The sequence below is a fragment of the Equus quagga genome, unplaced genomic scaffold, assembly GCF_021613505.1.
Source record: "Equus quagga isolate Etosha38 unplaced genomic scaffold, UCLA_HA_Equagga_1.0 HiC_scaffold_8297_RagTag, whole genome shotgun sequence".
Taxonomy (NCBI): Eukaryota; Metazoa; Chordata; class Mammalia; order Perissodactyla; family Equidae; genus Equus; species Equus quagga.
This window is the reverse complement of record NW_025794739.1, coordinates 1-10,411: the sequence shown is the minus strand read 5'-3', so window position 1 is coordinate 10,411 and position 10,411 is coordinate 1. Positions and strand designations below refer to the sequence as shown.

The 10,411-nt window shown below is 54.6% G+C and overlaps 1 protein-coding gene across 8 annotated transcripts; it reads right to left on the bottom strand.

Moving 5' to 3' along the window:
• Positions 1 to 1,917: 1,917 nt before the first annotated feature.
• KLK4 (kallikrein related peptidase 4) lies at positions 1,918 to 6,401 on the bottom strand. 8 transcript variants are annotated; one of them, XM_046649542.1, is made up of 6 exons: positions 6,272 to 6,401; positions 5,617 to 5,688; positions 4,000 to 4,156; positions 3,376 to 3,626; positions 3,153 to 3,289; positions 1,918 to 2,549 (listed from the first exon to the last, which is right to left on the bottom strand). In XM_046649542.1, the coding sequence occupies exons 1-6, from the start codon at positions 6,390 to 6,392 to the stop codon at positions 2,397 to 2,399; spliced, it is 891 nt and encodes a 296-aa protein (XP_046505498.1). In that variant the 5' UTR covers positions 6,393 to 6,401; the 3' UTR covers positions 1,918 to 2,396. The 8 variants fall into 8 exon arrangements, with proteins under 8 accessions (XP_046505498.1, XP_046505504.1, XP_046505499.1 ...); XM_046649548.1 differs by lacking the exon at positions 3,153 to 3,289 and having other exon boundaries at positions 3,362 to 3,626; XM_046649543.1 differs by lacking the exon at positions 5,617 to 5,688.
• Between the last annotated feature and the right edge of the window lie 4,010 nt (positions 6,402 to 10,411).

Sequence of the window (10,411 nt, the reverse complement as noted above, 5' to 3'; positions counted from 1 at the left end):
GTTATGATTTCTTGTTTGAGCTGTGGTTTATTTAGAAGCATATTTTAAAAGCCAGAACACATGGGGCTTTTCTGGTTATCATTTTGTCACGATTTCTAGCTTAATCACAATCTGGTCAGACAACATCCTGTGCATATTGTAACTTTGAACTTGGTTGCGACTTGCTTCGTAGCTCAGTTTTCGTAAAGGCTGTGTGAAGTTTTTTATCGAGGGGTCATTCTTTATGAGGCAGACACAGTATGGTGTGCAGGTTTCAAGTGTCCCCTTTGGGAGTTCTGACAGATGCATGCCCCCACGTAGCCCCTCACTCCTGTCAAGTTAGAGAACATTTCCGCCACCTCAGGAAGTTCTCTCGTGTCACTTCCCAGTCTGTCTCCACAGCCACCCGTGTCTTCCTGTCCCAGCAACCAGGCAACCTAGATTAGTTTTGCCTGTGCTCGAATTTCCTCTGTAAATGGAATCGTACAGTGTACAGTAATGCGTTACTTAACGACGGGGATAATTCTGAGAAACGCGTCACTAGGCGATTTCGTCGTTGTGCGAACATCACAGAGTGTTCTTCCACAAACCTAGATGGTATAGCCTACTGCACACCTAGGCTCTTTGGTGCTGATCTCATGGGACCAGCATCGGATATGTGGCCTGTCATTGACCGAAACATCACCCTGGGGCGCATGAGTGTATAATAGCTTGTGTCTGGCTTCCGTCACTCAGCACAATGCCTGTGAGATGCTCCTATGTTGTCGTGCACATCAGCAGTTCACTTCTTCTTATTACGGAGGAGCATTCTGTTATGTGGATATGTCATGGTTGGTCCACTCACCCTTTCCTGGACATTTGGGTTGTTTCCAGTTTGGCTGCTGTGGATGAAGCTACTTTGAACATCCTTGGCAAGTCTATTTTTTTTTCATTGCTCTGCTATAAATATCTAGGAGTGGACTTGCTGGTCGTGGGGTAGACGTATGTTTATCTTTCTAAGAAATTGCCACACTATTTCCCAAGGCGGTTGTACCATTTTACACTCCCCCCAGCACGGTATGAGAGCTGCAGCTGCTCGACGTATTAGCCAACACTCGGTGCCGTCATCCTTTTGATTTTAGCCATTCTGGTAGATATGTGTTTCAGAAAGATTGCATATTCTTCAGATGCTGGGTGCAATGTGCTACATATGACCATTAAGTGAAGTTTGTCAATCCTGTTGTTCAAATCATCTATGTCCTTATTCTTTTTTTTTTCCCCTGAGGAAGATTTGCCCTGGGCTAACATCTGTGCCAGTCTTCCTCTATTTTGAATGTGGGTTGCTGCCACAGCATGGCCACCAAGGAGTGGTGTAGGTCCATGCCCAGGAACCGAACCCAGGCCACCGAAGGGAGTGCACTGAACTTAACCACTAGGCCACAGGGCCGGCCCCTCCTTATTCATTTTCACCTTGTGTGTTCTGCCATTTGCGAAGAGGCATCTTAAAATCCTCTTCTATGAATGGGGATTTGTCTATTTCCCTTTCAGTTATTTCATCCCTTATTTTTGAATATTTTTGAATATCCCTTATATTTTGAAGATAAGAGGTACATAAAAATGTGAATATCTTCTTACGAATAGATTCATAAATAATATATTTATGAATGTATTCTTGAATATTAGTTCTTACCAGTATATTCTTATTAATATAATTTATCGATGAAGAGTATAATAACAATTCCTCATGTTCTTGGGCCCTCAGTCTCCCCCCATCTCTGCCCCTTGCTCTCCCTATCTCTCACCCACAGCAGCTCTCGTCATGATTCTTCCCACCATTCTCCAGCTACAGCAGCATGGTCCTGAGGCAGATATACATTAAAAATTCTTAAAATGCCTTTAAGAAGACGAAACCAAAATTGGTCAGCTAAACCCCATTAATTTGCCCTTGTCCGACTTGCCTTTTCAGAAATTGGACAACGTGCACAGAATCCATTTCTCTTAACCTCCTTGGTATGTCTCCTTCCTTTGGGACCCTGGGCCCTTCTGGTCAAGACTCCCATTTCCCAGATGGGGAAACCAAGGCCCAAGGAAGAAAAGCTATTTGCTGGAGTCCTTTGAATGGGAATGGAAGCAAGGAGGACAGTTCGAACGGAGCCCGTGCTTCCTTAGACTTTATTTCTGGACTTAGGGGAAGGAACAAAAAAAGGTGAAAAACCAACTTTCTCTACCACTGGTAAGGCTGGTCAACATTGTGCCACCAGGGGGCGCTGTGGACAGGAAAAGACTTGGTGGGATTGGATTCCTGGGGCTGAGCGAGGAGGGGGCTGGGGGTCTAGACTCCAGGGTCTGATGGAGAAAGGCACTACGAACTCAGGTTCCTGAATTCCTTCAGCTGCATATATTCGGGGGTTCAGTTTCAGTGGTCCCAGCCCCAGGAGTTAACTGGCCTGGATGGTTTTCTGGATCCAGTCCGTGAACTTGCAGAGGTTGGTGTAGACGCCTGGAACGTAGGGTTGGCCACACTGGGCTTGTCCGAAAGACACGAGGCCCTGCAGGTACCCGTTGCAGACCACAGGGCCCCCAGAGTCACCCTGTTGTTGGAGAGGGAATTCAAAACACGAGAGGTAGAGAGAGATGTGAGATGAGACAGGAACCAAAGGAGACGGAGAGACAAAGACAGAAAAAAAAACCCTCAAAAAAGATAGCAACACACCCCTTAGGGGTTCCATTCCACAGCCCTGACCCCACCTGATTCTGCTCCTCTCGGTCCTAACAGCTGGCCGGTTCTCTTGGGTTTGCTGTTCTGTCTCTGTTTGTGTCTCTCCTCTGTCTGCCCCTCTGGATTGTTTCTCTGTCTCATCGACTTCCAGACTCTCAGTGCCTCTCTGCGTCTCTTTGTAGATTCTGTTTTTTTCCTATTTCTCTTTGCATTTCATCTCTGTGAGTCTGTCTGTCTCTCCGGGTGTATTCCTCTCTCTGTCTCTCTGTGTTCCCGCCTCCCTGTGTCTATTTCTGTTTCTGTCTTTCTTGGCTCCTCTTTATTCCTGTGTCTCTCTGTTCCTCCCAGTCTCTCTCGCATTGTCACTATCCCCCCGTCTCTCTGTTTCTCACTGCATGTCCCCTCGTGTCGCTGTCACCTTCCCTTCTCCGTCTGTCCCTGGGTCTCCCCGCTCTCCCCTTCCCCCATCTCTCACTTTGCAGGAGTCCTTTTGGTCCTGTCCTCCGCCAGCGCAGAACATGCTGGGGTGGTACAAGGCGTCATAGTGCGCACTGCAGCTCTCCTCAGACACCACCGAGATATTCACGCACTGGAGCACGTTGGGCTGGCTGCCTGGGACGCAGAGCTCCGGGTCAGCCCCTCTGGCTGGGCGCAGAACCCTTCAGGGAGGGCAGACACACTCACCCTCCTCAGCTCACCGTTCTTCAGCAGACCCCAGCCCGAGACGAGGCAAGAATCCCCAGGGGTGGGGCACTGGGAGGCGATGCTGATGTTGCGGATGGTGGCAGACTGGATCACCGATTCTTTCAACTTGATGAGCATGAGGTCGTTGGCTAAAAAGGGCTTGTTGTACTCTGGGTGCTGTATGGAGAGGTTGGCGTCCATCATGCAGCTGCCTTCTTCGTGGTTGTCCTCAAGGCTGTGCAGGCCGAGCCCGATGGTGTAGGAGCTGAGGGCCACGGGGGGACGGGTGGGTTTTGTAGCAATTACACCTTTATCTCCTTTCTGGCCCTCAACCACACCCCATCGTCCTTGCTAACAGCTCCTCGCCATGATCTCAAATCCTCGCTCACTGTCAGTAATCCAGGGGCAAGGTCCTGCCTTCATTCGCTAGTGACGCAGCAGCTGAGCTGGGATTTCAACCCAGGATTCTGAGTCTTTCCAAAGCAACAGCCCCCGCCTCCCTCGCAGAGCCTTCCTTCACAGCGATTTGCACATTAGCACCTGGAGGCTGAGCCTGATGTTAGGGGCCCTCCCCTCAACTAACCTAACATCCAGGTCCCCCCAGGCCCCGCCCCCACCCCATGCTGACCCCCACTCACTTCTGAAAACAGTGCGCGGCCGACAGCACCCATTGCGGGTGCACCAGGACGCCCCCGCAGAAGAACTCCTCTTCCGTGAACAGTGCGGCCTGCCAGGGCTGCGAGTAAGGGCTGCAGTCTTCGCCGTTGATGATCCGGCCCATGGAGGCCAGGCATCCTGGGGGCGGAGTCAGGGCTGGGGGCGGGCTGAGTGGGGAACCAGGGCTCCTGGGGGCGTGGTCACAATGCAGGGGCGTGGTCGGGGCTTCGTGGACAGTCATGGCTGGGAGGTGGGCTCCGGGTGGAGCCAGGCTTTTGGGGGCGGGGTTACGGTGTAAGGGCGGGGCCCGGACTCCTGGGGCGTGACCATGCCGCACGGGCGTGGTCAGGGCTTCCTGGACAGAGACAGGACCGGGAGGCGGGCTCAGGGCGGAGCCAGAGCTCCTGGGGGCGGGGTTATGGTGTAGGGGCGTGGGCAGGGCTTCGTGGACAGAGTCAGGACTGGGAGGTGGGCTCAGGGTGGAACCAAACCTTCTGGGGGTGGAGTCTCGGTTCAGGGGGGCGTGGTCATGGCTAGCGGGGAAGGCTCAGGAGGCGGGACTAAGGCTCCTGGGGGGGGCATCACAGCACTGGGGGCCGGACCAGGGCATGGTGCGGGGGCGTGGCCAGGGCCCTAGGGGTGGAGTCTGGGATCCTGACGGCAGAGACCGGGTGTTTAGTGGTGGTATCCGGAATGGGGAGGTGGGCTCAGGGGATGAGGCTAGATCTCCTGGGGGCGGGTCAGGTTCCTTGGGGTGGGTTGGGACACAGGAGGCGGAGATCAGGGTACAGGAGATAGGGTCACTTGTCAGGGGGAGCGTGAGCTTTGGGTCTGTCACACCCACCTCCGGGACCCACATGCCATGTCTCTCTCTCTCTCTCTCTCTCTCACACACACACACAAGCAGCATGCCAGGCTCATGATCGTCTGGGGCCACAGTCCCCCAGCACAAGCAGACCCCTTCACACAGGGTGGCAGAGGCAAGGGTGACACAGCCGGCTGCTCAAGGGGGCAGTGTCGCTCCCTGTGGCCCTCAGAGTCGCGTCTTCCCCGGCTCACCTCCTCCACAGTCGCACCTGCTACAAGCGGGCTCACACAGAGACCCCAGACATCGTCCCAGGACGTGAGTCCCCGAGGGGCCCTGGAAGCAGGCACAGATTCCCAGCAATGGGTGACTCTCCTAGAAGCACCGTCTCCCTTTGAGCGGCACCCTGGGGTTCCCACGTCCTCACAGCGTCCTCACACCAGTTGTCACTCCGCCAGATGCTCAGAGGCACAGACTGTCAGCGTCGTTCACCTAGTAATGCACCGACTCTCACAGTCGGTGATCATGCACAGGTACGACCACATGCCCCGTCACACTGTGTCACACAGAGAGGCGTACAAAGCCACACATACACACAGGACACAGGTGGCACACACGCAAGCTCCCTGTGATACAAGGAATCACACATGTGCGACTGGAGAGCAACGGCCACACAGTGCTGTCACACACGCAGCTTTAGTCACAGCCGGGAGGACACTGAGTCACGCCTGCACGGTAACAAACACTGTGCCCTCAGGCACAGACAGTCACACACACACACACACTCAGATACCTGTGACACTGAGGAGGAGGCACCCCAGGAACCAGCCCCAGGGGGTTCCTGCTGTGGTCATCCTGTCGGCACCTGGGCATGAGGGTCATCTCAGGTGAGTCTGGGGGGCCTACAGCCCATGTCTCTCCATCTGTCTCTTTCTCCCTCCCTCCCTGTCCCCCTGGGATATTATGGGGCAGACAAGGACCTATACCAACCCCCACCCCCACCCCAACACACACATTATAGGGGCTAGGGTCCTAGCCCAGAGATCCAGAACTCACAGAGATGCAGAGGCCAAGAGAGGAAAAAAGAGGGGAGAGAGAAGTAGAAAGAGAGAGAACAAGGTGGGGAGGAAGCGACAGGGAAAGTGTCTCTCCATCTGTAAATGGGGAGAGGTGGGAGGATGGAGACATGGCCCCTCGGGGATGGAGGGAAGATGGAGACAGGGCAGCTGAGAGAGACAAACAGAGAGTCGGAGTCGTGGAGAGAGAGATTCAGAGAAAGAGAGACTGGAGGAGACAGAGAGAGAATTGGAGAGATGCTCCTAACTAGAGAGAGAGTGAGAGGCTCCTGGAGAGGAGATACAAGGTCCAGAGGCTGAGAAGCATAGTGACGTGGAGCTGGAGGGAGAGTCGCTCTGGGGGCAGTGGGTGAGGACCACGGGGATGCTCACCTGGCTGCCTCGGGGCTCCTGGATGCTGCGCCCGGCTGAGCTCCCGCCTGCTGCCTCCTACCGGGTCCCCGTGGGGTTTATAAGCATCCCCAGCTGGGCAGGCCTGCCCCCAGGGACACATTCCTGGGGTCAGGTGCTGGGAGCTTCCAGCTCAGCGCTCAGGCTGCCTCGGGGCCAGGGGGCCAGAGGGGCTGGGAGCAGGGACCCAGCGAGGAGACCCTGGGCTCACTCCCCTTCTGTCTTGGTTCTTGGTTCTCTCTCAGCTTCCCCTCTCTCTCCCTCTCTCTCTCCGCCCCCTCCTCCCCCTCCCTCCCTCTATCTTTCTTCTCTCTCTCCCTCTATATTTCTCCTCTCTCTTTTTCTCTCCAGCTTTCTCTCTCTCTCCCTCCATCTTTCTCCTCTCTCTCTCTCCATCTTTCTCCTCTCTTTCCATCTTTTTCCTCTCTCCATCTTTCTCTCTCTCCCTTTATCTTTCTGCTCTCTCTCTGCCCCTCCATCTTTCTCTCTCTCTCTCCATCGTTCTCTCTCTCTCTCCCTCCATCTTTCTCCTCTCTCTTTCTCCCTGTCTCTCTCTCTCTCCATCTTTCTCCCCTCTCTCTCCCTCCATCTTTATCCTCTCTCTCTCCCTCCATCTTTATCCTCTCTCTCCATTGTTCTCCCTCTCTCTTCGTCTCATTTTTCTCTCTCTCATTCAATCTCTCATTCTCGCTACCCGCCCCCCCCACACACACACACTGTGCTTCCCCACCAAACTTTCCTGGCTTCAAATCCTGCATCGCCTTCAGCCTTGGACCCTCGAGTAGGTGGCTGCACCCCTGTGGGCCTCCACTTCCCCCTCCATAAAATCTGGATAGCCTTCGTTCCTCTCTCCCAAAATACATGCGAAGAGATAACACGGGGAGGCACCTTGATGCAATGTCAGGCGTGTGGGGGGCGCCCGGTCCTTGGGAGCATGACCAAGTCTTCACTAGCAAAAAGCAGTCGTATACTGGCCGTGCCCCGAGCTCTCCTGTCCACCCTCGACACACAGGAAGGAACAAGCAAATTCTGGCGCTCCTGGGGCTCCCGTCCTAGTCGGGGAGGCAGACAAACAGAAAAACTACGGAACAAGCAAATATCTGGTAGTCATGCATGTGCAGAGGACACGGGTGATGTAGAGAGTGACCGGGACTGGGGGTGGGGTGACCATAGATAAGGTGGGGGTCTGGGAGTCTCAGAGGAGGGGACATTTGGGCTGAGAGCCATCATGCCCGCGAGCCTTGCAGGAAAAAGAGAGAACTCGGTGTGCATGAGGCAGAGCGAGTTGGGGGGCCAGGGAAGATCCTGCAGGATTCACACACCAGGAAGAGGAGTTTGCGTTTACTTTAAGTGCAATGGCTTTTAAGCACAGGGTAGGGAGGGGGACAGGATCTTATTGACTTTTAAAAACATCCCCTAGTGGAGAATGATTGTAGGGGGCGAGATGGAGGCAGGGAGACCAGCGCGGAGGTGGGAGGTGGCCACAGCCCAGTGGGAGAGGCTGTGGTCCAGGGAGGAGGGAAATGAATGGGCACAGGGCTCGTTTTGGGGGTGGAGTCGAGGTCCAGACTGCTTGATGGGTGGAAATCAGGGGAGGGAGGGGGGAGGGAGGCAAGGGGGGCGGGAGGCTTGGTCTGTTGATGGCCCCTTTGGGGCCCCGTTTGTGGAGACAGAGCAAGGCAGCATGGAGACACCTGTGAGAAGCCAGGCGGTCAGATGCAGGATGCGGAGGGCCAGGGAGAGGTCAGCGCAGGTGAGAAACCTCAGCCAGTCACCGGGGGGAGGCGGTGTTTAAGGCCATGGGGCAGGTGAGATCATCGGAGGAGCAGGTGTGGATGGCGCTGATGAGGGGTTGTGTGGACAGAAGATGAGATGAGGGGCTGTGGGGACAGGTGACGTGATGATGAAGCATGAGTGTCTGCGCCTCTCTCTGTCTCTCTCGGGCCTCATCCCTGTCTCTCTGGCGTGTTCCTGTCTCTCTCGCTCTCTCTGATTTCTCTGTCTCCAGCTCTTTCTTGGTGTCTGTCTGTTCTCTGGCTCTGAGTCCATCTGCCTGCCTGTGTTCAGTCTCCTGGTGGCACAGACCACCCCTCCACCCCCACACACACACCCCTGCCCTGTTCCCGGGACCAGCTGCTCTGACCACAAGGACGGAGGAGGCCAGGGGCGTGGGGGCTGCGGGATGGGCTCAGGTCTCACAGCCGCCCAGACGTGACTAAGGTCTGGACGGTGGGAGGAGGCTGGTTGGGGCCGGTGTTGGGGGACAGGGCTGGGCAGCCGGAAGGAGGGAGAAGGGAGTGGCGTGGCGTCCCTCTGACCCTGTTCTGTGGCCTCTCCTGTGTCCTGTCCTGCCTGAGGCCAGGCAGACGGGACTCAGTTATCTGGGGATGGGTCCAGGACAGATCTGTGGGGGAGTCACACCGTGGAGATGCTTCCAGCCTGGCCGGTGGGAATGGTTTGGGTATGGCTCCTGGAATGGGACTCCAGCGTCAGAACCCAGGCTGGGGTTGGGGGTGGAGGGAGGCAGAGATGGAGAGAGACAGACGTGAACGAGGAGGCTGGGGCCAGAGACAGAGAAATAAAGTCACAGAAGGATGTAGATAGAGACAGAGAGAGATGGAGGCAGAGACAGGGGGACAGAGAGGAACAGAGACACAGGGGAGAAAACAGGGAGAAGAGACAAGGACAGAGAGAGACAAGAGACAGAGAGATGAGAGACACAGAGAGATATAGAGACAAGACAAAGAAAGACAGACGCAGAGAGACAAGAGACAGAGATACAGAGAGACAAGGGACAAAGAGAAACAGAGACACAGAGACAAGAGGCAGAGACATGAGACTGAGAGACAAAGAGACACAGAGATGGAGATGGAGAGGCACAGAGACTGACAGGAAGAAGAGATAAAGACAGAGAAAAACAGAGATAGAGACGCAGAATGAGACAGAGAGAGATCAAGACACAGAGGGAGACAGAGATAGACACAGAATAGAGAAGGACAGAGAGATGGGCACAGACAGGGGCAGAGACGGAGAGACAAGGACAAAGAAAGATTATTAAGCATTCTGGAAGTCACTTTAAAAATGGTGACAAAACATAGTTTTAATTTCCCGCAACTTGACCCAAACCCAGCCCCCAGGCCCCCCTCTTGATAAGTGGCACCCCACTCACGGCTCCCCTTTGAGTCTTCTCTCAGCCACGCCAGCCCATCTGCAGGTCCTTTGGGTGGCGCCTCCCCAACAGAATTCACACCTAGCTGGGTCTCCCCTCCACCCCGCCCCCCCGGTCCAGCCTCTCCCTCCTCCACTTCGTCCCCCTCAGTCTGTTTCCCAGAGGGATGTGGCTTCTGTGAATGGCTCCAAGCCCCCTCCTCGCCTCCCTCCTCCTCTAGGCCGCCCCGTGGTCTGTTCCATGCGCCTCCAACACTCTTCCCCTCACTCTCTCCCTCGACGACGCCCACCCCCCCTTTTAGCTCAGCTCAAATGCCATGGCCTCAGTGACATTCAGGGCTGCCCCTCTCCTGGGGGTGTTGGGTGTGTTTGTTTTCCTCTCACAGCATCCTTCACGTTTCTTCACCTTGGTACAACTGGAACCCACGTTATTGTTTGGGTGTTTATTTTTCTAACATCTGCCTCTCTCACGAGCCTGGGAGCTCCTCGGGGACAGGCCCCTGTCTGTCCTGGTCACCGCTGAGAACTCGCTGCCTCTCGTGGGGAAGGCATCCAGTACGTATGCGCTGAACGGATGGATAGAGAGAGAAAGACAGACACGGGGACACAGAGACAGACGGACAGACAGAGAGAGAGCAGGAGACGAAGACATGGAGAGAGAAGAATCATAACAAACAACAATAATAGCTTACGCTTAATAATAGCTCTCTCTCCACTGCGACAGGAGCAAGGAACTTATTAACGTGGTTAATTAATTAATGATGTTGAATTAATGATACTTGTGTCGAGAGCTTACTGTGGCCCTATTTTAAGTGCTTGGTAGGTTTTAACTCATTTTTTCATCACAGCAACACTATGAAGTAGATGCTCTTATTAGCTTTATTTTACAGATGAGGAAACTGAGGCACAGAGAGGTCAATTCGTCCACCCAAGGTCACGGAAAGACTGAGGCTG

Excerpts from the sequence above, each read along its gene's own strand:
- KLK4 (XM_046649542.1), bottom strand. The coding sequence starts at position 6,392 with ATGTGTCCCTGGGGGCAGGCCTGCCCAGCTGGGGATGCTTATAAACCC. Across the intron at positions 5,689-6,271 it reads AGGAGCCCCGAGGCAGCCAG|GTGCCGACAGGATGACCACA; the intron begins GTGAGCATCCCC and ends CCTCATGCCCAG. Across the intron at positions 3,627-3,999 it reads GCCGCGCACTGTTTTCAGAA|CTCCTACACCATCGGGCTCG; the intron begins GTGAGTGGGGGT and ends CGTGGCCCTCAG.